Source organism: Pan paniscus, chromosome 6, assembly GCF_029289425.2.
Source record: "Pan paniscus chromosome 6, NHGRI_mPanPan1-v2.0_pri, whole genome shotgun sequence".
Classification (NCBI taxonomy): Eukaryota; Metazoa; Chordata; class Mammalia; order Primates; family Hominidae; genus Pan; species Pan paniscus.
Genome location: NC_073255.2, coordinates 165,619,613 through 165,642,674, shown reverse-complemented (window position 1 = coordinate 165,642,674; position 23,062 = coordinate 165,619,613). Strand labels below are relative to the sequence as shown.

General features: G+C 53.5%; 2 protein-coding genes across 25 annotated transcripts in view; both read right to left on the bottom strand.

The window, feature by feature from the left end:
- Window positions 1–7,757, bottom strand: part of FLNC (filamin C) — a 28,931-nt gene extending 21,174 nt beyond the window's left edge. For 2 of the 5 annotated variants that reach the window (XM_063606381.1, XM_063606382.1), the window contains exons 1-6: window positions 7,091–7,757; window positions 2,514–2,762; window positions 835–932; window positions 544–694; window positions 337–455; window positions 28–105 (exon numbers count right to left, since the gene is read on the bottom strand). In XM_063606381.1, the coding sequence (XP_063462451.1) occupies window positions 28–105; window positions 337–455; window positions 544–694; window positions 835–932; window positions 2,514–2,762; window positions 7,091–7,442 (1,047 nt within the window). In that variant the 5' untranslated portion in view covers window positions 7,443–7,757. Of the gene's footprint in view, window positions 1–27; window positions 106–336; window positions 456–543; window positions 695–834; window positions 933–1,038; window positions 1,098–2,513; window positions 2,763–7,090 lie in introns of those variants that run through there. The other 3 variants (XM_003813502.5, XM_003813503.5, XM_055114851.2) reach the window with 2 other exon arrangements.
- Window positions 7,758–15,927: 8,170 nt separating this feature from the next.
- CCDC136 (coiled-coil domain containing 136) overlaps window positions 15,928–23,062 on the bottom strand; it is a 34,125-nt gene continuing 26,990 nt past the window's right edge. For 14 of the 20 annotated variants that reach the window (XM_055114839.2, XM_055114840.2, XM_008966051.4 and 11 more), the window contains 2 exons: window positions 22,130–22,423; window positions 15,928–16,259 (listed from right to left, as the gene is read on the bottom strand). In XM_055114839.2, coding sequence (XP_054970814.1) covers window positions 16,149–16,259; window positions 22,130–22,423 — 405 coding nt within the window. In that variant the 3' untranslated portion in view covers window positions 15,928–16,148. Of the gene's footprint in view, window positions 16,260–20,196; window positions 20,304–22,129; window positions 22,424–23,062 lie in introns of all 20 variants that reach the window. The other 6 variants (XM_034964944.3, XM_034964947.2, XM_034964949.2 and 3 more) reach the window with 2 other exon arrangements.

Below are 23,062 nucleotides of genomic sequence, written 5' to 3'. Positions count from 1 at the left end.
CAGGCAGGGGGGCCTAGAGGGAGATACCTTGTGTAACCCAGCGACCTTGGGCACATAGGAGACAGCATAGGTGCGATCCTTGTCATTGTTGGGAACCACCTTGGCCTATTAGGAAGGAAAAAGATTGGAAGCCTCTCCAATGACCATAGCCCCTCCTGACCCCACAGTGCCTTATGCACCCCAGCCCCACTCAGCCCCCATGGTGACACCTTCCCCAGACTGCACAGCACAGTGTGTGGCTCTGGCAGTCACCTCCGGGCCATTCCTGTTGTTGGCCCCACGCTCTCTGGTTCCAATCCCAAGCGAATCCCTCTGTCCCCAGCAGCCTCTGCATACCTCCTCGGTGTGGCCTTCAGGGTCCTCGATGTAGACCAGCACCTCGCCCACGCCCGCGTCCACCGTCTGCACGGTGAAGTGGGCAGGCTGCAGCACAGTGTTGCCCTGTGGCTCGATGCCTGCGGGGCAGGAGCAGAGCCCAGGTTACTCAGGGAGAGCCTACATGTGCCCAGCTGCCCAGGAGGGCCGCCAGAGGCTCACACATACCAGGCCCATAGGCGATGGCTTTCTTGGGGTTCAGCTGCTTGGATCGAACAGGGGCGCCAGGTTTGAGCTTGGCCTTGGGGAACTGGGACAGGTAGGTCATAACAGAATGCTCATCCACGTTGGGGTCCACGATCTCCTCAGGGGCAATGACCTGCGATGGAAAGGAGTGATGTCACATGGCGCCCTCTTTTCCCAGCAGCCCCAGTCTCCCCCTGAACCCTGGCCAGGTAAACTTACAGACCCAACCTCTGCCCCTGCCCCCTTTCCCCCCTGCCCCATCTGCGCATGTACCTGGGGCACCCCAAGCCAGTCGTCGGCCTGCTGCATGGCCTCCCGGGCGTTCTCCACGGGCTGGTTGGGGTCCCAGGCCTCCCAGTCGGGGCAGAGACCTGGAGAGGTGATGGAGACGATGGTGAGGGGCAGCCAGCCGGCCAGGATGCAGGGCATTTGTTCACCCAACACCCTCAGAGGCTGTGGCTTTACACCCCTTCCCACCAGCTCTAGGCCTTGACCAGCCAGGTTCCTGCTGACCCCATCAGCTTCGAGGCCCCTCACCACGTAGGAGCAGGACAGCCCTCTCCACCACCAACAATGAAGCCTTTCTGCCCTGGCTGACGCAGCCTGGCACCAGCCCTGCTGGCCGGCCTCCTGCCTGCCCAGGCCCCAGCTCAGACCTTGAACCCCAAACCCTGGGAGGGTACCCCCTCTCGCTATCTCTTGCCTCATTCAGCTTTCTCAGGGGTGGGCAGAGGAGGTCAGAGTGCCTGTCCCACATATGCCCCTGACCCATCCCCCCTAGAAGGCCTCCTCACAGCTGCCCCGAAGCTCTAGAACTCCAAACGCTTTCCACACCAGTCTTAGGGTATGAGACTCCCTATTCCTTCTAACTGCTCACTTGGGGAAACTGAGGCATTAAAGGGCCTGTGAGGAGAGAATGACTTCTCCTCTGCAGCCCTCAGGAGCCCTGCCTTCCTAACAGGAAGGACGCTGAGGCAGCCCCAGATCACTCCTATGAAGGGTGCAGGTGAAGGGGCGCTTGGTTCAGGCCAGAGCTGGAGGAGGGGGACGGCACACCGTTTCGGGGAGGGGGCCGGCTCAAGGCTGGAATCCATGACTGGCTGGAACAGCTGAGCTCACTGCTGGCAGCCACACCAGTTATGGGCCATGGCTCAGCAGCTGGGAATGCTTCCCAGGAGGCTGTGCCCCCGCCTCCCACCCCCTGCTCCCCGGCTGACCCCAGGGTGGAGGAGGATTCTCCCGAGGGGCTGTGCCTCCTGGAGAAAACCTATCTTTTCAGGAGATGAGGGGCAGAAAGGGAGCTGTCCATGGGGTACGCTCTAGCCAGTGATGCCTCAGCTTTTTTCATGGCCCCTGAGCTGCCCCCACTTGACCAGGCCAGGACCTACACGGAGAAGGGGCAAGGCTGGGTCACCTGCCACCAGGCAGTGCCCCACTGGCCTCATCCCACATCATCCTGAGCCTCAACCCCTTCTCAAAGTCATCCCAGGGTCTCCCAGAGAAGAGCCTTCTCTGGAGCTAACTCCTGGTCTTGCTACAAGTCCTGGTCACCACACTGCCTCTCTCTCAGCTCGGCAGGAATAGTGCCTCGTGGCACAGTAAAAAATTCATGGGGCAGGGAGTCCAGGCCCTGGGCTCTAGGTGGTTCTGCCACAGATAAGCTGTGTGATCTTGGATAAGTCACCAGCCCTCTCTGGGCCATAGTGTCCTTGTCTGTAAAATGAGGGGTTTTAAACCTCTTCCTGCCTCTGCGGAATCTGGCACACTCATCAGGTAGGGCCTGCCACCAGCCAGCGGAGAGCCACAGCTGGAGGAGGACAAACCCTGCAGGGGATCCTGGCCCCCAGGCCCCAGGGTGTGCATTCTGACAACCACACGCCTTGGCAGCCCCAGCTTGTCCCCTCTGTCTTTGGGAGCTAAGGGCTCCATGCTGTGCTCACTGGCCCACTCACCGGGGGCGCAGTTGTCCACCAGGGCGCCCAGAGCTTTGCCGTCCTGCCAGTCACGGTTGAAGTTGGTGATGGGCAGCTGGGGCACCTTGTTCTGGATCCAGCCAAGCAGCCGCTGCTTGGGCGTCTGTTTGCGGGCATCCTCATCATCTTCATCCTCCCACATGGGCATGGAGATGGAGTAGTGCAGGATCAGCGTCCAGATCAGGCCCAGGATCAGCTTCAGGTTCCCATCCACGATGGCCTTGCTGTCTGCAGAGGGGAGGGCACAGACGGGCTCAGGGGCGCCCCACCCTCCACTGCCCCAGAGCACCCTCCCTCACCTGCACAGCTCCTCGGGCCAGAGCTCTGGGGTCAGGCCTCTAGTCTCTGCCTACCTGACCCTCTCCCTCCTGCGAGGCCCCACTCAGATGCCAAGTTCTTTATGGGGCCCTTCCGGTCAGAAGGCTGCTTCTCTGTGTTCCTGTGGTTCTGGAAGGTACCCTCACCTCAGCTACAGCAAGTGAGTCTGCCTCCTGTCTATGTAATTACCTGGTTTCTTTCTGGCCTTGTGGGATTGTAAGGCTCCCAGGGCAGAGCCTTTTTGTTTTGTTAACAGTTCTACTGAGCTATGATTGACATACAGCAAACTGCACACGCTAGAGAATGAAGTTTGAGAAGCTTTGATACTATGGATATATCACGAAGCCGTCACCACAGATGGAGAATAATGAAGGTACCATCCATCACTCCCCAAAGTTTCCTTGCACACACCCCTTTGTGAGCCCTCCCTCCTGCCGTCCTTGTCCCTCCATCCCAAGCAACAACTGATCTGCTCTCTGTCACGATAGATTACTTTGTATTTCCTAGAGTGTTATATAAATGGAATCACACAGTATATACTCTTTTTTTTTTTTGGTCTGGTTTTTTTCACTCTAGACACTAGGTTTTATCTTTCTACAATGAAGGTCTTAAACATAGTAAGGTCTCAATAAATATTGGTTGAATGAATATTTTAAGAACTGAAATTGGAGTGGGGTAGGACAAGTTTCCACTCACACTCTACCCCGAATGCCAGAAAGGGCTTTAGAAACCAAGGGGTTCTGATAGTGGGGCAGGGGTGGGTGGGTGGGGTCCAGTACATTCTCAGTTAAGTCTTGAAAGTCATGTTGTCAAAGGCTGGGGGCCAGAGGGACTCCAGCCTCAGGAGCTGACACACTCCACCCATCACCTCCTTTGAGGAATCCTTTGAGCCAGAACTGGTTCCTCAAGATTTGGGGGGGGGGCCTAGATCCCCCTTAACAATCAGAAAGAAATATCCAGAAGCCTGGGGTGGCCTAGCACGTAGATAGATCTTTGGAATTCAGCTTACTTGTAAAGGGCAATGAAGTTCTGAAATCTATCAGCTTCCCAAAGCACTGCTTTCAGGAGGCTGGAAGGGGGTGGAAGACAGTCTTGTTTACTGATGTTGCCCGAGAGATGGGAGAGGGTGGAGTGGAGCCTTCCCCTTACACATCTTCTCCTCTCCACCCTTCCCCAGGTCTTGGGGAAAGTGTTAGGAGACCGAGAGCCTGGGAAATCCAGGGCATCCCCTGCCCCACTCCCACCTGCCCCGGGAGGGGTGCCTCAGTCTCCCTGTCCCTCTGGCTGGGGCTCTGGCCTCCTGGGCTCCCCCACCCTGTCACTGATTCATCCTTCCTTCCCCAGCAGCTCCCCAGCCCACCCCCTTCCCCTGGCTCCACTGCAGCACAATGGTTTGGCAGCTTTCAGATTCCATGACACACTCACTCCCTGCCTCCCGGTGCTTTCTCTCAAACACACAGGCTCCAACACTTTCACACAGTCTGGATGCCCCAGTGCCCCCAGCCTCTCACAACCCCGACAGCCTCCAAAGCTCACACGCCCAGAAGTACTTCTTGCAAACTGGAGCCAGACCCCTGGGCAGGAAGCCTTGAGGCTGCAGGGGTTGGGGGGGTGTGTATATGGGGAGGGTGGTCATTCATATTTGCTGGAGAGGGAAGTTTCTCCCCAGCAACTGGCCCTGGGCCAGACAGCAAGTGGTCCAGGCTTGGGGCAGGAGAAGGGCAGTGGGGCCCCAAGTCCCACTCTGGAAGCAATGACCTCCCTCTCCCTCCTCCCTCTCGGAGGCCAGGCAGAGGAGAGGAGCTCAGCGCCACCAGGGCTCACCAAGCCACTTCTCCATCTGCCTAGGGATACCCCCAAAGGAGTGGGAGGAGCCAGACAGCTAGTTCCCGAGGCCACCCCAGGCCTCAAATGGAGGGGGAGGAGAGGGCTGGGCCTAGGGAGGTGCTGGAACAGCTGCTGCCCCCTCCAGCCCCTCCCTTGGTTGTTGGCTCCAGGAGAAGGAATAGCAACTGGGGAACAGCTGCGAGACAGAGCTGCCTCATAGGCCTCTTTGTTCGGAGGGAACGAGGGGTGATGGGGGGCCAGGACAAGGTGGTGAGGATATGAAGGGCACAGCTCCTTTAACCTGGGCTCAGTGCCCCTTCTTCAGGTGGACTTAGATCCCAGCTGCTACTCCAGACCCTGACTTCCCGCCTGGAAAGAGAAGTGGGGAGTCTTTCTGACGCCCCCTGAGGTGCCCAGATGCTCGATTTCGGTGCTGAGACAATACTCAGAAGGTGGCCCCATGGATAGCCCCTTCCCACCATTAAATGGAGTAGGGGAGCTAGCAGAAGCAGGATGCCCCTGCCTCGTGGGCAGCCCCTTTGAACCTCCTCATGGTGGGGCGCCCCAGCTGGTCGCTGCCGGTGTCCCCTCCCCTCCAGCCTCAGCCTGGGGCCGGCAGCTGAATTGCTGACAGCTTATCTCATCAGCGCCAGTGAGCCACTTGGCCCAAATGGGGACTGCCTCCCCTTCCTCCCAGCGCGAACCAGGGAGCTTCCCTCCCACCCTCAAACCAGCTTTTGCTTCTTCCCCTCTGCTCTGAGCCAGCCCCTCCTCCGCTGAGCCAAGGGGGCTGGAGCCAGGCACCGCCACGGGGGAGGGGAGAGGTGTGCTCAGGAAAGACGAGGCCTGGAGAGGGGCCGAGAGCCCCCGCAGACTGGAGGGGAGGGGAAGGCTGAGCGGTTTCCTATATGTCTTGCCGAAGCCTCCGGCTCTTCCCCCAGACCCCACCTGGTACAGTCAGTCCTGCCTTTCAAAACCCAGCCTGCTGAGGATGCCGGCCCAGGACTGACTCCTCGCTGACCCCTCAGCCTCCATCACGTAGCCCTCAGTCTCACTACACACTCCAGGCTCCCTCCCCCACCCCCTGCCCTCAGCCTTGTCCTTCTGGAAAGCTCAGAGACATCTGCTGTGTCACGGAGGCAGGGCTATTTCCAGGACAGGGCAGGCGGGTGGGGTGGGGGGGCAGTATTGGGGCAGGAGGGGGTAAGGGCTAGGGAGAGGACTGGACGGGGCAAAGGGCCCTGGGCTGACCTCAGCTGCTATATCAGGAGGCCTAGAGATGGCCCCAAGGGAGAGTGGGGCTGACAGACATCAAGTCATCTGGAGAAATCTCAGGGAACATCCTGTGTGGGGCCCACCTGGCCCCACATGAAACTCCCCTCCTGGGGCCGTGGGGTGCACCGTCCAAGGACCTCGTCCTGCAAATCCCAGCAGGGTTCTTAAGAGCTCTCCACAGGGGTGGGCGGGGGGATCTTCCCCAGGCCCCCAGCCTCAGGGATGACTGCAGGACTCTGAGGGCAGGACAGCCTCCTGCCACTCCAAGCCCACCCTTGGCGTCTCTGCTCCCAAGACTAGACCTCCCCGCCCCCACCCTGCACTACACACCTTCCAAATCTGGTTACACTCAATGACTTCCTCCCTTCCACAGGCCTTTCCCTCCCTCCCCGCAGCCCAGACCGTTAGCTGCAGCCAATCCCGGGGTAGGGGGTGGGCTGGGGCAGGGCCTGGACTTGCGGAAGCCCCCTCCACCGCAGGCTGAAGCAGGAGGAGGACAGTCAGGGGTTAAGTCTCCCCGCGCTCGCTCAGTGCCTTTTTAGGTTTCTGAGGCTGGGCCCTGCCTGTCCTGGCCCCCGGGCCTGAACCCAGCTGCTGAGCACATGCACGAAGAGGGCCTCCCGCGCCAGCTCCCCTCGGCCCCAGAGCCCGCAGACGCGGGCAGTGGTTGGGGACCTGTCTTCAGCCCTCTCCCAGCCCGCGGAGGGGCTGTGAAGCTGGGAAGCCACTTGTTTTGTTGGGGGCGGGGAGATGCCCCCAGGAATCAGTGACAGGCACTGGTTCTGTCCTCCCGAGTGTGGGCTAGGGTTGCCCGATGGAAGGAAAGGGAACGGTGAGCCGAGGCGGGCGGTGGGAATGTGCATGGGGAGGCAGCAGCTGGAGGGCTCGCAAACCCTAAGGCCTGGACTCCCCGGGGCACCCTGGGAGTGCTCGCTGTCCCCAGAGGGGTGTGCAGGCAGTGCCCGTGGCCCTTGTCGATGGGTGGGAGGGCCGGGGCCAGGGTCTTCTCTCTATACCAGGGGGGTGCCCTCTGCCCTGTCTCTCAGCTCCCCGCGCGCCCACCCCGCACCTGTGTCCCCTGCCCCATGGGACGACCCTATCCCCGCAGCGCCCGTGCCCTCGCCCCCGGCACTGACCTATGGACACGAGCTTGATGTGCTCGCGCTCGAGGAACTCGAGGGCCACGGACACGTTCTCCAGCTTCATTTGGCGGAAGTTGGGGCGCGGATGGAACTTGCGGTACATGCGCTTCTGGCTGAGCACCTCGAGCAGCGCGATGAGCCGGAGCCCGTCGCTGAGGTCGCGCTGCAGGTCGGTCAGGCGCTTGCCCACGCACTTGAGGTGCTCATTGCACCAGCGCGTGAATGTGTTCTGCTGGATCTTCTTCCACGGCGCGTCCTCCGCCAGGTCCTTCTCCGTGGACGGCATCTCGTCTGTCTCATCGCCCAGGCCGAGGCCGGCGTCTGAGTAGCCGCTGTTGTTCATCATGCTGGCGCGGGCTGGGGGTGCGGCCGGGGCTAGGGCCGCGGTTTGGGCTATCGGGGGCTGTCGGGCGCTGTTGGGGCGCGACCACGGGACTCGCTGCGCTGCGCTGCTCTCCTCTCCAACTTCTCTCGCGCCGGGGCTGGCGGGGCTCGGCGGGGCTCGGCGGGCCTCCTAGGCGCTGGGCCGCTCTCTGGCTCTCTCTCCCTCCAGGGGCGGAGCGGTGCTCGGGAAGTGCGGGCTGGGCCGGGGCGGGGGGTTTAAGAAGCCCCCGGACCGCCGCCCCCCCGCCGCGCCCGCGGCCCCCGGGTCCACGTCAGAGCGCCGGCCTCCCAGGAATGCCGCCCGGCCCGCGGGTGGGGGCCGCGCCGCACAGGACGCCCCGCCCCCGCCGCCCCTCCCCCGCGCCGCCCGAGCGGCGGGACGGGGTTGAGGGCGCCAACCCCTGGGCCCCCGGTGCCGCCGCGCTGGAAGGTGGCGGGGAGGGCCGACAGTTCTCCATCCACACCCAACACACCAAACTGTCAGGAATGAAATATGCTCCCTCCACACCCCGCACGGGCTGAAGAGGTAAATGGGGAAACTGAGGCCAGTGATTAGGGCAAAACCCACTGATCTGGTGTTCACAGAATTTTCTAGACTAGTTGGTGGCAGGCTGTTGACAGGGCCTGCGAGGGCTGGCTCCTAGCCCAGGGCATTGTCCACCTGTGGACAGGGAAGGGAAGTGTGTGCGCTTGTGCAGAGACGGCCTGAGAGGAAGCAGGGACCTTGCCCGGGCCAATGAAGGAGAAGCCTGCGGGGGGGCGGGGGGTTGTGTGTGCCTCCCAGCCATTGCTTGACTTTACAGATAGAAAAGCCTCATGTAGGGCCCAAATCCAGAGGCCCAGGAGTAAGACCGGGGCCCCTGCCCCTGACTCAGTGTCCCTGTCACCAGCCCGTTTGGCCTCATCGCCTCGGTATGAAGCTGAGCTCAGGAAAAGGGTACCCAGTGACTCACACTGTGTATCCCCCTCCCCCAAGTCTGACTCAACTGAGATGATAAGAGGGGAAGGAGAGACTCTTCCCCCATAGTGCCAGGGAGCCCCCTGGGCAACATGCCCTTTTGGGCCACAGGGCAGATCCTGCCAGGGAAAGGGTGGGTCAGCCAGGCAGAAACAGGGAGAGCCCCAGCCAGAGCAGCCAGGGGGAAATGTGACCAGGCGGGTAGGCAGGGCCAGGGGCAGAGTGGTCAGGGAGAGTCTAAGGGAGCCAGCTGGGATGCCCAGGCAAAGCTGCACTCAGGGCAAGCCAAAGGCTGCAGGCCTGGGGAATAGAACAGCAGGGAAACCGAGGCACCCAAACAGACTCTGGCCTGGGGTGAGGAGAAAGAGCTAGAGAACGTATTTCTTTTTCTTTTCTTTTCTTTTTTTTTTGAGATGGATTTTTGCTCTTGTTACCCAGGCTGGAGTGCAATGGCATGATCTCTGCTCACCGCAACCTCTGTCTCCCAGGTTCAAGCAATTCTTCTGCCTTAGCCTCCCAAATAGCTGGGATTACAGGCATGCACCACCACGCCCAGCTAATTTTGTATTTTTAGTAGAAACGGGGTTTCTCCATGTTGGTCAGGCTGGTCTCGAACTCCCGACCTCAGGTGATCTGCACGCCTCAGCCTCCCAAAGTGCTGGGATTACAGGTGTGAGCCACCGTGCCGGGCCTAGAGAATGTATTTCTATAAGGAGAGGATCCATTCTGCAACTTTGTAACATACGTGCAGCCATATCTCCCAGTTCCCCCTTTTTCAAGCCATGTGTCTTCAGCTTTCCCATCCTTCTAGACCTAGTAAGTCTAGCTGAGCTGGCTAGGAGGCCATATCTGAGCCTGAGAAGTTTCTTTAAGCCAGGGAAGGTTCTGGGCCCTTTTAGATGAATCATTATATCTAATTCCTCTTCTACCCCTAGACCTGGTGTAAAAGAAGGGATAGTGAGCATCTTTGGGGGCTCTTTCCCCCAAGGGCCAATGAGGGCACCCCCTGTTACGGAGCTGAGGAAAAAGTGTCAGGGTTCTGTGGGGGCAATGCTTATGATGACAGGGGTCTATGAATGAAATTGCCTGGTCCTTAGGTAGGGAGGGGGAGGAGTAGAGAAGGGACCAGAAAGAGCAAAAGGACCTGCTGTGCGTGGCTGGAGGTGGGGGGAGCTCTGGGGACCCTGATAGTGACAGGCGAGGTATAAATAGCCTGGGCCCTGCGGCTCATGTTCTGTTGGCTGCCTGTGACGAGGTGCTCAGGAATTCCACTCTCCTATTGGCAACCCCTTCTCCCTATCTCTAGAACTCTCATTCTCCCCAAGCCACCTTCAACTCATGGCTAAATCCACCCATCAGGCACCCGTGCTGTCCATACACTTGAGAGGCTGAGCTCTGCTGTGGAGAGAGGCCCCGCTCCTAGGACACACAGCTGGGCCTCACAAGGGAACTGTGTATGTAGAAAGGCCGACTTCTGACAGCCAACCTGATGTGCCAAGGGCTCAGGGTTCAGCAGTGCTGCCTCTGAATCCCTGGTGAGTAAACTGAGACACAGATCTGAGAAAGGATGCATTCCTCTTTGAGCTGCTGGGGAGGAGAAAGGGTTAAGGTGAGGTAGCTCGGAGCTGACAGCCCCTTTACAGACCCTAATGGTCCACAGTCCTGTTTTGCAGGCATTATCTGAGGTCCCCCAGCCAGCTGAGCGCCTCTGTTCAGGTGGGAGAGGCCGGAGGAAGCCAGGGAGGGTAGAAGGAACTCCCAGCGTAGCTTCCCTTGCTTTCCCTCTGACTCAAGAGCTCGCTCCAGGGGAGGTCAGTGTGCGGGTCCCAGGGGATCAAGTGAATGGTTGGCAGAGGAGAGGAGGGTACAGAGTGCCAAAGGATGATTCCCGTCACCCCCCGCAACCGTCCTCAGAAACCTGAGCCTGTTGCTCTCCAGGATAAATCGGGGCCTGACTCAGGCCCCAGCAGCCAGTGACACTCAGCCTGACCCAGGCGCAGGCTGGTGACTCAGCCCTCAATATAGCCCATGAACCCAGGCCCTGGGCCTGGCCAGCCAGGCTGGAACAGACCGTGCACAATGCTGGGCCCGGCCTGCCAAGTAGGGCCCCCTCCCCGAGGAGCGCTGACATGCTCCTCCCCAAGCCAGGCAGGGGCACACAGGGGGTTACAAGGGGTTTCATCAGCTGAGTATCTGGGCAGTGCTGGCTGGGGCCACAGGCCGTTTATAGCCCCCTGACTCACCACCTGCTGACCTATCTCAGGAGACCAGGTTGCCTGGCTCTTCACCTGGTCCTGCCTCTGCCATCAAGGGGCTCTGCTCATCAGCCACCAATACTGGCCATATTTATCTTGGGCTGAGCTGAATCCAAGTGAGCGGATACAATGAGCCATGTTTGAAAATCCTGTTTTTCTGGAACCAGGGACATTTCCACAGTCACCTGTGATGATACTGGGCTGGCCAGGTCACAACAGGCACTTTCAGTGATACTGATACTGACTGTGGCTCTGACCCAGGTTCCAGGGACAGTGTGGTAGAGTGGAATGATCCATGGGCTGAATTCCAGCCTCTCTACTTCTAGCTCTGCAACCTTGGGCAAGTAATGTAACTCTTTTGGGCCTGTTTTCTCATCTTTTTTTTTTTTTTTTAATGTGTGAAAATGGAAGGAAATCACAAGAAAGATGATTAGCATGGTGCCTGGCATCTAATAGGTGATCCAAAACAATTAGTTTGCTTCCTCTGATTATCTTGGAGACTAAGGGGTTCTGGTGAGAGAGGCCTTCCCCTGCAGCTCTGTGTCCACACCTCCGTGGGGACCACTGCCTGGATCTCCAGGCTGTTCCCCTCTCCCCTTCCCTGCAACCCAACATTCCCTCTGCCACAATCAGAACCGGCAGTACCTGTCATCTTTAGAACCACCCACCCTGCCCCAAAAGCAGCTGGTCCTTGACAGGAGTGGCAGCGGGTGGCTGCTCTACCTCTTGGCCTGGGAAGGGAAACCAGACAGGGCTAGGCTGCAGGGAGCTCGCAGAAAGGAGGCAGTTATGCAGAGGGCAGCAGCGGGGAGAGATGGAGGCTCCTGAAGGTGCTTTGAGTCCCTGGTTCTAGCACACCTAGGCCCAAGTGCACGCCTGCCTGTGGCTTCCAAGGCGTACCCCTCCAGACTTAAGATCAATCCCTCCTGTCTTTTTTTTTTTTTTTGGTATAAATTTAGAGGGTGCAAGTACAGTTTTGATACATGGATATATTGCTTAGTGTGAAGTCTGGGCTTCTAGTGTAACATCACCCAAATAATGTACATTGTACCCATTAAGTAATTTCTCATCCCTCCCCTCGCCCCATGCCCCGACCGCCCCCCTACCCCTCGCCGCTTCAAAGTCTCCAATGTCCATCAGTTCACATTCTATGTCCCTGTGTACACATTATACACATTCTTTAACTCCACATTTTTTTTTTTAAAGACGGAGTCTTGCTCTGTCACCCAGGCTGGAGTGCAGTGGCACAATCTTGGCTCACTGCAACCTCCACCTCCTAGGTTCAAGCGATTCTCCTGCCTCAGCCTCCCGAGTAGCTAGGATTACAGGCACCTGCCACCACGCCCAGCTAATTTTTGTATTTTTAGTAGAGACGGGGTTTCCTCATGTTGACCAGGCTTGTCTTGAACTCCTGACCTTGTGATCCACCCGCCTCGGCCTCTCAAAGTGCTGGGATTACAGGCGTGAACCACTGCGCCCAGCTTTAACTCCACTTATAAATGAGAACATCCTACTGCCTTTTTTTAAAGCTAGCTCAAGTGAATGTTTCACATTCAACAAAAAAGATTCCTCTTAAAAAAAAAAAAGATTCCTCTTTAATATGCCTGGGTAACAGTGTATCATTAAGACAAGGAGACAGTCCAAACCAAATGAAGAGAATGGGATTCTAAAATGAACGGAGGGCCAGGTGCAGTGGCTCACACCTGTAATCCCAGCACTTTGGGAGGCCGAGGCGGGCGATTCACTTGAGCTCAGGAGTTTAGAGCAGCCTGGGCAACATGGCAAAACCCCATCTCTGCAAAAAATACAAAAATTAGCTGTGCGCAGTGGTGAGCGCCTGTAGTCCCAGCTACTCTGGAAACTGAGGTGGGAGGATGGCTTGAGCCTGGAAGGTGGAGGTTGCAGTGAGCCGAAATTGCACGACTGCACTCCAGCCTGGGCAACAAAGCCAGACCCTGTCTCAATCAATCAATCAATTAATCAATGAAACGAACAGAGAAGGACATGTCCTAAAGGGAGGGGTTTTGTAGTCTAAGCAAAAAAGTGGGAAAAGCAGGCCCACATTCCTGTCATTAGGCAGGGTCTAGGTTCAGGTCCCCTAGCTGGGGACCACCCTACTAGAACCTGACCTCTATCCTGGCTTGTAATTCCAGGTTAAATCAGTGATCTTTGGTGTCTTAGTCCATTTGGGCTGCTGTAACCAAACACTATAGACCGGGTGGCTTATAAACAACAAGAATTTATGTCTTACAATTCTGGAGGCTGGGAAGTCCGAGATCAAGATGCCTGCAGATTCCATGTCTGGCGAGGGGCCTACTCCCTCACAGATGGCTGTAGTCATTTTTTTTTTTTTTTTTTTTTGAGATGGAGTTTCACTCTTGTTGCCCAGGCTAGAGTGCAATGGCATGATCTCGGCTCACCACAACCTCTGCCTCCCAGGTTCAAGCGATTCTCCTGCCTCAGTCTCCCGAGTAGCTGGGATTACAGGCATGTGCCACCACGCCCGGCTAATTTTTTGTATTTTTAGTAGAGATGGGGTTTCTCCCTGTTGGTCAGGCTGGTCTCGAACTCCTGACCTCAGGTGATCCGCCTGCCTCGGCCTCCCAAAGTGCTGGCATTACAGGCATGAGCCACTGCGCCCGGCCTGGCTGTAGTCTTACTATAAACTTACGTGGCAGAAAGGGTGAGGGATCTCTCTGAAGTCTCTTTAATAAGGGCTCTGATCCCACTCCTGAGGCCTCTGGTCTCATGACCTAATCACCTCCCAAAGCCCACCTCCTAATATTATCACTTTAGGGGTTAGGGTTTCAACATATGAATTTGCAGGATAGGGGGCAGACACAAACATGCTTACCATAGCATTTGGCTATAAGTCCTTTCCACCACCCATACCCATGTTCTTCAGTCAACTGGTGGCGGCAGTAAAGTGGGTAAATAGCAGTCTCACTACACTGAAAAGCAAGCAGCCAGTGGCACCAGGTCAGTTGTGAAATAATTTCTTTAGGTTACAACTGAGAACATACAATCTAATATAATTGACTAGGGTGGTGCTTCTCAAATCTTACCGTGCATACGAATCAACTGGGCATCTTGTTGGAAATGCAGATTCTGCATCAGTAGTTCTGGGTTGGGGCCTGAGATCTGCCTTTCAAATAAGCTCCCGGGCAATGCTGATGCTGCAGATCTGTGGGTCACATGGACTAGCAAGAAGCTAGACCAGCCTAGGTCAGAACTGTCTTCAAAGAGGAGTCACTTAGAGCTGGGGTGCCCAATCCCCAGGCCATGGACCGATACTGTCAGGAACTTGGCCACACAGCATTAGGTGAGTGGTGGCTAGGCAAGCATTACCACCTGAGCTCTGCCTCTTGTCAGATCAGTGGCAGCATTAGATTCTCATAAGGAGCAGGAACCCTATTGTGAACTGCGCATGTGAGGGATCTAGGTTGCACACTCCTTACGAGAATCTAGCTAATGCTCTGAGGTGGGACAGTTTCATCCCGAAACCATCCCCATCCCCTCTCCATCCGTGGAAAAATTGTCTTCCATGAAACCGGTCCCTGGTGCCAAAAAGGTTGGGGACCGCTGATTTAGACAAAGGCAAAAGAGGCATATGGCACTGTCCTCAGTTTGCCTAGTTGCAGTCACGTTTCTAGGAGGCTAGTCACAATTTCAGCATTAGCCCCATGTCTGCCAAAATGGACTTTTGATTCAGCCGTGTCACTTCTCTGGGCTGAATACAACTTGAAAATATCCTAATTCTAAATGTCCTTGCTACTCCCTGTAGGTAAGAGCTAGAGAAGGAAAGAATTCATTTAGCTTGGCAGTGCTACCACAGTATACACTCTGTACATGTGTTTCTTTGGATGTTTGGTTGAATGGAACAAAGTCCTTTTGGGTGAGAGGGAGGAAGAAAGAGGGGTCCAAAGAAAGCCAGGAGTCATGGGGTCATTGTTTCCACTATGGTTTAAGAATATGCTTGGGGCTGGGCAATATGCCTCATGCCTGTAATCCCAGCACTTTGGGCAGGCTGAGGCAAGAGGATTGCTTGAGCCCAGGAATTTGAGACCAGCCTGGGCAAAATGGTGAAACTCTGTCTCTACAGAAAATACAAAAATTAGCTGGGCATGGTGGTGTATGCCTGTGGTCCCAGCTACTTGGGAGGCTGAAGTGGGAGGCACTTGAGCTCAGGAGGTGGAGGTTGCAGTGAGCCAAGATGGTGCCACTGCACTCCAGCCTGGGTGACAGAGTGAGACCCTGTCTCAAAAAAAAAAAGAAAAAGAAAAAGAAAGAAATAAAAAGAATACGCTTGGGGTCTTCTTTCGTAAGGAAACATTCATGATGATAAACTCCAATCACAAAGGTTCCACAGGAATGAAGGTAAACAGGAACACACATAAACTACCCTCATCATTCTACTTGTCCCAATTAGATCCATCTTCAGGCCTCTGTCCTGCTCTAAGCTCCAGGAGGCTGAGCTTGAAAGATTACATCACCTGGGCACCTCTGCTCTTTGTCTTCCCATTGAGTTCAGCTGATAAGGTACCAGTAGAATACTGGCAGGTGGGAGGAGAAGGTAGGGGAATATATATCCCACTTCGTCACGGCTCTGGCGGGGGCTGCACCCCATGTGGCTGCCACTCCTGCCTGGGGCCCATTTTCAGAGCTCCAGCTCTTGCTTCCTTTCCTTCCTGCTTCAGCCTGGGATGCTAACAGCTTTACACTGTTGCTAGTGCCTGGTACTTCACTATTTTTTGTTGCTTCTCCTAACTCTGCCTTTGGTACGTAGTCCCTTCATTAAACTCTCTTCATGTAAAGCTTTGAGTGTGCCACCTGTTTACTGCCAGGACCCTGGCTGATTAAAGTCATCTCTGAGGGCGAATCCCTTGAGAAGTCACAAAGGCTAAGTCACGAAGGCACACACGTGGATCTTCTTAGGGCAGCCTTCTCATGTAGATAGGTGTGGGCACAGAACCTAAGGGGAGGTCTCCCCAGCCCTCATTCACTCCATTTCTCCATGCTCAGGAGAGTACCTCAGGATGGGGTTAATAAGCACAGACTAACCCCTCTGTGAGTCAGCTGACAGCACAAGGGGCTAGCCTTATTTCTGAGGTCATCTGCAAGGTGAGAAGCCGTATTTAGGAGTCAGACCCTTATGTGAGGTACTTGGTTAAAGGGGGACTGCTCTGTTCTGGTTGTGTTGTGAGGCATTTAGCAAATAAAAATCCACAGTCTCATGTAATTCAGTTGATATTTAATTACAAGGAACTCAGGTTCTTACACAAGGCAGGAGATGGAAGTCAGCCGCTCCCCACAAGCCTTTTCAGCCTGGGTGACTGAGGCTGAGGAGATGGGGACGCATGGAACATATGGGGAGGGTTCTGGCACAGTGTGTCCTGCCCAAAGCTGAGGGTGGTGGCCACTGGGGATCTGCCCTCGCGCTGGCCAAGGTCTGCCATCACTCCATGAGGCAGAACTCTGACTCCTGCTGTCGCATGTTGGGTAACACATACAGAGCCACAGCTGCAATAGCCAAGAATACCATAGGCTTCCACAACCCAAACATGTTCTGTGGGGACCAAAGAGAAACTGTGAGTGCCCAGCCTCCTGAACCCTGCCCTAAGCCAGAAGTCACCTGCCTATGGGTGCCCAAGACACCTCAGGAACATTGTGGATCAGTCTCTGTTACCTCCTGGGTAACCGGTGGAGGTAAGTGATCTCTCAGTCCTGGCACCACTAGACATGTGGCCCAACACTGTACGCACCACCTTAGGTGACCGCCTGTATTCAGGCCTCCGTTTCTCCCCATGGGCTGAGAATACTAGCTCCCATGTGAAGAAGCGGGCTCAGGGGCCAGACTTCCAAGTGGTTGCAATGAGAAAGGACTGGATGCCATGGCAAGAAAGAGGAGGGGAAATCTGGGGCTTTGGGAAGAGCAGCAGCACCTCATTAGTTTCACTGCAGTGAAGTGAACTCAGAGTCAAGAGGATGGGGAAGGGGGAATAAGGCTGAGGGAAAATGAAGAAAGTGCACCACGGAGTGCAGGTAAGTAGGAGGTTCTTAGGCAGACAAACTTTGACAGAGAATGACATTGGTTCAAGGAAATTTAAGGAAACCTGTCACTGGGCCTGGGTCATTAGAACACTCCTAATCACCAGGTATGTTGACTGACTTCCTGGTGCATGTGCTAGAGTATGCTGAGGCTTCCAGACACTGCCGGCCACTAGGGAACCCTGCTGATTCATGGGACAAGTGGCACCATCGAAGATATCCAAAAAGCATCCATTAGGTAATATGAAAATCTTAGACAAGAAAATACATACTTGGGGAAATAGGTTTTATTTTTATTACTTTTTTACTCTACTAACTGAAAGGCAGAATTTGGATTTTGAGTCATAAGCTATGGCATAGGTAACAGAAGGATGGTTTCAAGTAAAAATGGAATATAGCCCATTAATGCTAAGAACACATTTTCTCAGATGATAATTGAACTAAAAAGAGGACTTTAAGCCTGCTAAAGACCAAAGAAAATCTCCTGAGCTTGTAGAAATAGCTACTAAGAACAACAGAAGGTATGAAATGGAAAGCCAAGCAATGTTACAGGTGGATATACAGAGTAACTCATGTAAGAAAACCAAGAGATCCGGAGGCTGAGGGAGGAGGATCGCTTGAGACCAGGAGTTCAAAGTTACAGTGAGCCATGATCATGCCGCTGCACTCTAGCCTCAGTGACAGAGCGAGACCCTGTCTCTAAAACCAAAAACAAAAACTAAGAAGGGAGCTAGCTAGAAAAAAATATTCATATGCTCAGATGCTTCTATCCTAATGTGCATTGCTAAGAATGTTAGTCTGGTGTTCTTAAAGGAGGGAGGAGCTGAAATCCTTAAATGTGACCAGTGCACCTCACACTGGGCAAAGGCAAGCTTCTACATGGGATGGGGAAAGGGCTGATGTGGGTGTCCCAAAGGGGAAGTCGTGTCAAACTCTCCTTTTAAATTAGGTGACCTAAGTGACAAATCACCGGAATCATGTTTTTGGACATTGAGTTGTTTGACAGAATTTTCTATGATCTTTGCAGATAATATGCAGAAATAAGGGTAGGATGACAGTACAGTTTGTTGAATGGCAGGTAAGTGACCAATGAGCTGAATAAAAGAACCCCAAGAGACGATACTCTAGAGGCTCTGTCCTCACTCTGTCCTCTGTAGATGAAGACAGGGAAGGAGGGCTTGCCACCCCTGTAGATGATGTGAAGGTGGCACAGGAAGTGAATATTTTAAAACCACAGGGTCAAGATTAAAAACACATACACACAAAACCTTATAAGGTAAGAACAATGAACTATAATAGGGAAGAATGGAAAATTCTGCCTTTGAAGCCTCAAAATCAAATGCAGGTACAGAATGGGGAGAGGACGCTTAGCATACACAATCTGCAGAGGGGCTTATAAAAAATACATGAAATAAATAAATAATATATTAGTTACCTAAAGAGCTAATGTGATCTGAGGTTGCCTAAACACAAGTATGGTGTCTTCCTACTTGGGACCAATGAAGAGAAACTGCTCAAAATGAGGAGAGACAATAAAGGGAAGCAAGACTGGAATCTTATTTGTTGCTAATATTGAGTCCTTATAATCTGACTCACAGCTTCCTGGCTGTTTTACTTAACTTCTCTATGCCTTAGTTTAATCATATATATAAAAAAAATAGGAGTAGCTTCTTCATGGGGTTGTTGCAAGGATTAAATCAGTTAATATACGTAAGTGATTAGAACAGTGCCTGACACATAAGACTGCATTTTGTAAGTGCGTGCTCTTTTTATTAATGATGGGGTATTTTATAATTTATAGAATACTTTCATCTACTTCAACCCATCTGGTCCTGACAAAAACCTGTGAGGAGGGCAGAGGTTTGATCATCCTTTGCTTACATTTGAAGAAACTAGAGCTCAGAGTGTGCATTTTGCTCCCTGGGACAACGCCTGTCAGTAGAGACAGACTCAACCAAGTTCTTCTGACCGCCTGGCAGCCATGCTTTCTACCACACTGTGCTCCCTCAGGTCCTGGCTGCACAGGTGCATGTCGGGGCCTCCCAGAGCTCTGGGAATAACAGGCCCCACCAGGAGAACCCTTCACCAGCAGTTCTTCCTCTCCCTCTGATTGGGCCGGGCTGGGTCTGAGGTGGTGGAAGGCTGTGGCTGAACTCTTTGGGTTTCACCCGTAGTGCCTTAAGATTTCTGGGGGGTGACAGGGGAGAAACAGTCATAGAGAGGGGCCCCGTCACTAAAGCAGTTGTGGACCAGGGAGTAAAGGGAATACCTAAGGTCAAGAAGAAAAGTGGAGGCTTGAAGATGAGTAACAGGAAAGCTGGGGAGGGAGCAGGAGGAAGGACAGAAAAGGAAATGGAGAGAAGTGCCACCAACAAATCCTCCAGTTGCCACCCTGTGCATTAAGCTACATTCCGTTCACAGGAATGTGAGAAGAGAGGGGAGTGGAGGGGGAGGCAGGGAAAGCATGAGAGAGGAGCCAATGCAGGACTAGAGAGAATACCTTATGGGTTCCAGAAGGCAGGTGGAACCCCAGGCTTCTACCTTAGGCCGTAAGACCACATTCTGCCTCCTGAATTTGGTATCCTGTTGACAGTGTAGATTACATGTGTGGGAGCTGACAGGAAAGTGGCCAGAATATATCAGTCTTGATTTCCTGAGAACATACATCTCTGGCTAGTAGAAACTTTTCACTAATACCTCATTCTCTCCAGAAAACCTAGCTTGGGAAGCCAATTACCATGGAATCTGGCCCACAAAATAGATAAATAGATAACTAATAAAATTTCCCGGCATTCTGTTCTGACTTTTCTGGAGACTGGAAGTCCAGAAGCAGAGAACTGTTCAGTAGAAAGAGCAGAATACAGTAGGGGTTCGGTTCCATTTCACCAAGCTTGATGGACCAACTTAGGTTGCCCTCCTACCAATGCCCCTGGGAGGATCATGAGGATCAGAGCTCTTCAGACCTCCTCTCTCTCCCAACAGAAGAGGGATTCCTTATTTTGCCATCTTGGGTAGCAACAGTAGTGAGAACTTGGCTCCGGAGTTAAACCAAGACAAAGAGAGTCCAGGCCAGCCTTGCAAATATCAGCTCATCAGAAGTGGTCAGGCTAGCCATCACACAGAGGATGAGCGGGGATAAAGAAGTAGTGAGGCAGCTTTGACAGTAGCAACCAAGCTGGGCTTATCCAAGTTTTTCCCAGCCAAGGATTGAAACTCAAACCATGTCTCTGGCAAGCATTCCAACCTCCTATGCATTACGAAGACATGCTCAGAGATGTCAGAGGCTTTGCAGTAGCCCAAGGAAAAGTCAGAACTAAAACTCAGACCTGAGCATCACCTATTATAAAATGGCACAAGCAAGAAGCAAGCAGCTGGGAGAAAAGGGAAAGAGGAGAGGCCAGGGCAACCTGCACCCTCCCTCTATCCCTCAGAAGGAGAGGAAGCAATACCAGTACCTGCATTAGGACGACGTCTCAGCCCACCAGCACCAGAGCAAAGCCGAGATGACCACCAGGCCTACAAGAGGCAAGGAGAAGATGGGGGGATTGGGGGTAGGGGATGACTGCAACACACCAAAATGAGAAAGAAGCACGAGGAGAGACCAGGATATGTGAGACATAAACGCATGGATCCAACAGATAATGAAGATGAGAAAACAAAGGGAAAAGAGAAAGGAATCAAGAGGTTAAAAAACAGGTAAGCTAGAGCAGTTGCATGTCTTTTCTGCTGCCTGGGCCTTGGTTCTTTCCACCGGCAGTCTGCAGGAATTGCAAAATTGAATGGGTTAAGCAGCAGCTAGGTCCAAGTCAGGCGGTGAGTCCAGTTTTCTTTCTGTCCCGTCACATACCTCTCATATCTTGTCAAGCAGGAGGTATCTGCATCTAGACCTTTCTTGTGACTTTTCCTAGGTCACTCTAGGAAGAGCCAGTCTTCTACCAGGTCACCTGTCCCTTTGTTCTAGCCTGCTTTCCATTAAGTTTCTTGGTATTTTGGGCTCTGGTCCCTTTGATCCCCTAGGAATCTAATGATATCATTGTAAGACAACATGCACCGAAACAAACTGACAAGGGAGAAGGGCTAGTTCTTTCACTGCAACAATCTTCCAGAGAGAAACCGATTTTGCAAGGTGGTAATACGCATGCCCTAGAGCTGCCTGCAAAAGACGCAGGACCCACGGGGCAAAGGGATCTCTCCATATATAGAAACATAGAATATATTTGAAGTAGAAAAATCAGGTCTAGCTTTAGAAATGTGGCACCGAAGGTAAAGACATCTGTGAGGCTCTGAACCAGCACGTGGTGGAATATGATGAGCTCAAGGAAACATGATAGTGGGAGGGGCTGCAGTGGTTCCGACTTTCCACATCTTAGGTAATGGTCCCCTGGCACAAGGTAAGCAGAGCACTGCACACTGGATCCTTAGCCAGTGCTGAAGACCAAATTGCTGGAAATTCCAAATATCCTCAGAGTTGACTGGATAATCCCACCACAAGAGGCTTTTTTCTTTACCTCTGTTTAGAACAGAAAGAACCTGTAATGTAAGCTGAGGACTTACACAGGAAATACTCTAACTCTGTAGGGACTCTGAGCCCTGAGTTAAGCCCAGGGCAAGAATTCAGTTGCTACATACCTGCAGAGACGTACCAGTTATTAAAATATGGAAGTACTTCTATATTGTTGGTAAGTTACCTCTGGCATTCTGGCATATATATCCCAGGATACCTCCACCCCAACCTCTCAATGATCTAGCAACTGAAGGGTTAAGGCTAGGGATGGTCTCCTTGGACTAGTCTTATGCTCCTACTGTACAGACGTGAAATATTTTCACTATCACTCTTGATCACTTCCAGGCCCCACCTTCATGTCCTGTGATATACAGAATCCAGGGGGCAACATGAGCCTACAAAGAAGAGATTATCCCCTGACACACCCCTAACAGCAACAACAAAGGTTAAACCTAACAGGGCACCATAGGAAAACTGGACTGAGTGACTTGCCCAGACCGACAGAAATGGCCTGAAGTAGACTTCACACTGTCAATGTCCTTCCTGCAGTGCCAAAAGAGGGATGAGGGAACACTCCCGACATAAGGAAGGTAACAAAGGCTACTATGTAAATGAAAGGACTCCAGAGACCCCACGCTGGTTCCCAGAAAAGGTGGTCATTGTGAGGTGGTTCCACAGCAAACGGGGCTGAGCCCATGATTTCCTGCAGACAGACTGCTCTCATCTCCCCCTTCTGCATCTCCACCTCCCCGAAGGGTTGTGCCTTAGAGCGCGAGGCCTCCACTCCTGGAGATATCCATCCTTGGCAGGGCCACCCATTAACTCGGAGGTATCTGAGCCCAAGACCCCACTTCCCACTTGATCTAGGCTTTGGCTCTGGTTACCTTTTTGCTCTCGGAAAGTCTGAGGGAGTTATTTTCTTCGGGACTTTCAAGGGAAGAGTCGACGTCATCTTCCTCCTCTTCACTGTCTTCTTCCTTCTCCTCTTCCTCTTTGTCCTCATTTTCCTCCTGATCTTCTGTGGATTTAGCTTCCCCAGGATCTGCTGGCTCAGCAACTAGCTCATCCCCATACTGCTCCTTTGCTTCCTCTTTCACTTCCTCCTTTTTTTCCTCCTCTTTTGCTAGTCCATCTAATTTCCTCTGGCTGGCCTTGTAGTACAGCACTACCTCCAGACTCTGTGGGGTGGGAGTAGGGCAGGATGGGGCCTGTGTTACCTGTGAAGCTCCTAATCTCATGACAATGCTGTACTAGCTCCAGGAAACATGACTTCCAGCATGTCAGAGTGCAAGGGTGTGGCCCGGTGCTCTGGGACTGTGAGCCAATCCCCTGAGCATATGTAGAGGGCATCACACCTCACCTCTCAGGGCCACTATGTCTGTTGGCCATTAAGCCATTTCAAACAGCTACCACAACTAAAGAGTCTTGGGCTCTGCACCTAAATTGTTGCTTCCCACCCCTACAGTGACTCTTCTTTTACCCAATCCTCTTTCACTTATTAGTATATAACTACTTTGAACAAATTCCTCCCTCTTCATCTATTTGGTTCTTCTCTTGGGCATGTAACCCAGGAAGAACAGGAGCCCCAACAAATGGGGCTGGGCAAACTGAAGGAGTTGTCCAGCCTAGGGGCTGTGGTCCTTTGGGGCTGCACCTCCCGATGTGAGTTGTCTGTGTTCCACTCTCCCCATAACTTCACAGGAAAAGGGAGCACCCACTTTCCATTAAGATGGGAACCACTGTAGACACTTCAGAGATCCCAGAAGCTTCTCTACAAATCCCTTGCCTGGTTGAAAGGGTTGTGGAGGCAATGCTTC